This window comes from Papaver somniferum, chromosome 2, assembly GCF_003573695.1.
Source record: "Papaver somniferum cultivar HN1 chromosome 2, ASM357369v1, whole genome shotgun sequence".
Lineage (NCBI taxonomy): Eukaryota > Viridiplantae > Streptophyta > Magnoliopsida > Ranunculales > Papaveraceae > Papaver > Papaver somniferum.
The window spans coordinates 90,974,359-90,978,925 of record NC_039359.1 but is presented as its reverse complement, the minus strand read 5'-3'; the positions used below and the strand labels follow the sequence as shown (position 1 = coordinate 90,978,925).

Genomic DNA, 4,567 nt, shown 5'->3' with positions numbered 1-4,567 from the left:
ACCAGTACCTTAGAAAGTAACATCTAAATAACAACTATCTCAGTAAGCTGTTCGGATAGGGATTGGATCAATATCAACAAATGGAATTGTCATGGGAACACCCTGGAGTTGTAGGTACGGGTTCCATTTGCAGGGATTCGAAGGCGGGAACCGTAACGGCTCTTGCGCAGCTATTAGGAATAACCAATGCTTTAATGACTGAGACTTATGCCACATTAATGACATCTAGATCCACGACAGAAAGACAATGATAAAAAATTCATTTGAGACAGATCCTGAAAATCTCATGTGCACAATCGAAGTTAACACGCTAAAACTATGGTTTAATTTTTGTGAAAAGTTAAAGTAAACTTTGGTACCACTGATCCTTGGAAAAGACCATCTAGTCAAACAATTTATAGCTTAAAAATCTTTGCTAATCATCTTAAACCATTGCTTAATGGTTTACACATCTATATCAGGTGGCCTAAAGCAAATAGCAAAAAACAGTGGGCTAGTTCATGAAATTACCCATTCCATAAAAAGGAGAAAATAATGGGTTTCTAATTGCTCAGTGTTCTTATTCACCGGTGTGTCGGTGAAACTTTCATTTGGCTCAATGTCTTTATGTGTAATGTATTTGTTCTTACAAAATGGATTAGATAAAAGGATCCCCTATTTTTTTACCTCTTTCAATTTATATGGATATTAAAGATCTTTCACCGCCTAAATAAATCCATATCTCGGTAACTAAATTTATCCCTTCAATTACTCTTATCTTCTTTGGAGATAATAATTTTATATATATATGAAAGTTGATGTAAAAGAATCGAGAAATATTATGAAAATTTTAAGCGACTTTAGTTAACGTCTAAAACACGTTTCTTACTCGCCTTTCAATTAACCCAAACAACAACCACATTTTCCAAATTTCTTTAAATTCCTCAACTTCTGCAAGGAACTGCCCAAGACTTCTATTACGACATATTATTTTCTTCTATTGGTCTCTATGGACATCTAAAAATGAACTCATATTCCAATAAAGGTATGCAGTGGTTCTCAAAGCAACAACAGGAATCCGAATGGAAAAGAAGATCTCACACCTCTGGTTATTCTTGGAGAACCACCAACCAGTACCTTAGAAAGTAACATCTAAATAACAACTCTCTCAGTAAGATGTTCAGATAGGGATTGGATCAATATCAACAAATGGAATTGTCATCGGAACACCCTGGAGTTGTAGGTACGGGTTCCATTTGCAGGAATTCAAAGGCGGGAACCGTAACGGCTCTTGGAATTGTCATACTAACAGACTATGCGGCAGATGCAAAGCTCTCAACAACAATATGAGGCAGATGGCACAACATATAATTAAGATTTTACCAAGTGTACGTAATTCGGTTGGTTCACGAACTATAACCTCTAAAAATTTCTTACCGAAGTTTACGTATAATTAAGATTTTACCAGGTGTACGAAGTTTGGTTGGTTCGCAAACTTTAACCCAACCAAGTTCCCAGCCGAACTTCACGTACCAAAATATTTTTAAGCAAACTGCTAACTTCGGTTGGTTTGCAAAACTGCTTAACCGAACTTTGTGTTCGATTTTTTCGATAAAATTATTTCGTTGCCGAACTTATTTTTTATTGAAATTGATGTTCTTCAATTTCTTGCAGATTGAACGCTAACCTATACCAATGGATGATCAACCTTCTCCAGTTGCTATGTTGTTCGAAGATACATCCCATCACTATGTCAATGAGTTGGTATTTGACTTACCTATTGATGCGAAGAATTGGGCTAGAGGACATGCCAAGAAAGCCATGCGCGTATTAGTTTAGAATGGAAAAGAAAGCAAAAGTCGTTTTGAAATTATTTTTGAGAGAAGTGGAGATCTGGATGTTAGTCACAAGGGGAAGGTAATGTGTATAAAGGAAACACGACGAGGAAGAACACAACGTGCTCAAAGAAAATTAAATGTCTGTTCAACCTAGTATTTAAGAAGTGCAAAAAAATAAAGGGATGGGTGCTATCTATGGAGGCTTCTTATGTTGTTTAAAATTGGGAAACTAATTTCTCGTTAGTTGTTTTTTTTTTAGTCTATCTTTGGTAGACTTTTGTACATTCCTCATTCTCTAATAAAACTTATTTTTTTATTAAAAAAAATTCTAGTTAAGAAAGCTGTTTAACATATTTAGTTTGGGTATTCGAATGTTGCGATCATAACTAGTTTCTTTTATTTATGGTTGTGTAAATAGTTTGGTTGTGTGCATATTTTCTGTGTTAAAAAGGACATTGGTATGATTACTCATGACGAAGGACCGGACCCAAGCAATGCATGAATGTTTTACCCATTCAGGTAATTAAATAAATTAAACAAAAGTAAGATGATCAATGAGAAGCCAATTATTAAGATTTTAAATGAAACTTGAAAAATAATAATAATTACAATAATATTGTCTGGTTACTCTTTAAAAACTCTTCTTACATAAAAAAATGTACACTACATCCTCATTGAAACGAGGTGTTTCCATGGTCACGGGAACTAGCTAGCTAGCAATCAATAGTTCTCTTCCGCTGCATTGCCAGCCATTTTGCGTTAATAGATTGAAACGAGGATTTCCTTGTAGAAGTAAACGTTGAACCCATCATCAAGTTTGATGTCCTTGTTTTTTCTTTTTGCTTTTGTATTGATCAGGCAGCTAGTAGGATCCTCAATTTCACCCGTGGTAAAGTTGTATACTTTTATAACCTCAGACGAAGTAATCATAAATCCAAACTCGCCATTCCTTGTTAACGCAAACGGACCGAAGGGATAGACTAATGATAAGGATCTGAATCTATATAGTTGAGTCCAACACTCCTCCTTCGTATTATAATCATTCAGAACCCATACCTCAAAAAACAGTCCATCACGAGTACACTGAGACTTAGTGCAGGCCAGTTTATCACGTACTGAATATAACTGGGGACACAAACGTACGTAGTCAGCACCAGCTGGAGCCAGAAATTTTCTAAATATCTCTTTGTTAAAGTCGAACGAAAGAATCACTTTATCGCTATCAAAATTAGATGAAGATGTTCGGTTAAAGTACTCCAGGCCTATCATGAAATAGTTGCCATTCAGATAAACTCCTTTATCGTGATTTAGACAATGGATGGGGAAATGATTGCCACCATCTATCCATCTCCAAGAATCACTACGTAGGCTGTAAATTTGAACTTTACGAACACAATCTAAAGGGTATGACTGACTCCACCCGTCTTGTCTGAATGACGTGACTAGCAGCACTTTGTAATCCTTGTTTACGATATCCAATCCGAAGCCAACGGAATTACTGCGTGGACTTAAATTTCCGTAACTTAACGGTTTTGGGAGAATCCTGCATTGTCTGGTAGCAGGGTTACAGAGACCAATATCCTTGGTTTTCTTATATCGTATGCAGATTATCCCATGACAGGAAGCTACCATCTCTCTACGTGGAGGATCATCAGAATAGGCCTTATTAAAACATGGCCCATTACCTAGATCTTCGAACACCTCCAAGCTCTCATCACCAGAAAGCACGAAAAACTGATCGGATGTGTCGAATTGACAGATCAAGGTGCCTAACTTGGATTTATAATCTGTCATATTGGCGTGGCGATAGATGAAGTCGGAGCTTTCGATGAGTGCATACCATGTTTTACATGCAGACTTGAATCGCAACAGTGATTTTACTGGGAGACGCATGAAAATCTCAAATAATACATCTTCAGGCAGAGCACTACCCATAAGTATAATGATTGAAAGGTTGAAAGAATGAATAAAAACGAGTATATGACAGAGGATATGTATTTATAGGCAAGACAACATAAATAAACTCCTCCTAGTCCTAAGCGATTACTGAAACCGGCTATATACAAATTTCTAATCCTAATTGGTGACGGTTTTCTAATAGAAAACTTAAAGTTAACCTAACCCTAGCAAGGCATAAAAGAAGGTATCACTCATGATCGGATGGGTATATATTTTTTCTAGATAACTAGTGAATTATATTAATAAAAATTAACCAAAATCAACAAAATTACTAAGCAAAGTTTCAGTATGCCTGGTGTCGTTACTGAACTCTTCAATCAACAACCTATCCTTCCTAATCTTCTTAGATACAGAATCAGCTAACTGATTAATATCTCTACTAACATAACTGACTTTAACAAAAGTAAAAGACTCTAAAAATACTTTGATGTCTCTTAAAATTTTCCTATTCTCCCATCTGACAAGAGATAGATTATTCTTGATGGAGTTGACAACTACTTCAGCATTAGCAAGTAGATGAATCCCATCCAATTCCATAGCTTTGTCCCATTGTAATCCCTCCCGCATTGCCAGGCATTCTCCAGTCCCTGTATTGATTATTCCAGTTGCATAGGTTCCTTTGAAGCATGTGCAGTCACCTGCAGTATTGTATAAAACCATACCAGAGCCACACCCATTAGTATTAATATCCAATGATGCATCTACATGAATTTTAAACACATCAAAATCTGTCGCATGACTAATTTATAAATTATGCAGGGAAAGCATATCTGCAGAATGAATATGATGCA

At 36.1% G+C, this 4,567-nt stretch overlaps 1 protein-coding gene across 1 annotated transcript; it reads right to left on the bottom strand.

Annotated features, from left to right (window-relative positions):
• Positions 1 to 2,576: 2,576 nt before the first annotated feature.
• LOC113351604 (F-box/kelch-repeat protein At3g23880-like) lies at positions 2,577 to 3,752 on the bottom strand. The gene has a single exon (XM_026595558.1). The coding sequence runs from the start codon at positions 3,750 to 3,752 to the stop codon at positions 2,577 to 2,579; it is 1,176 nt and encodes a 391-aa protein (XP_026451343.1).
• Between the last annotated feature and the right edge of the window lie 815 nt (positions 3,753 to 4,567).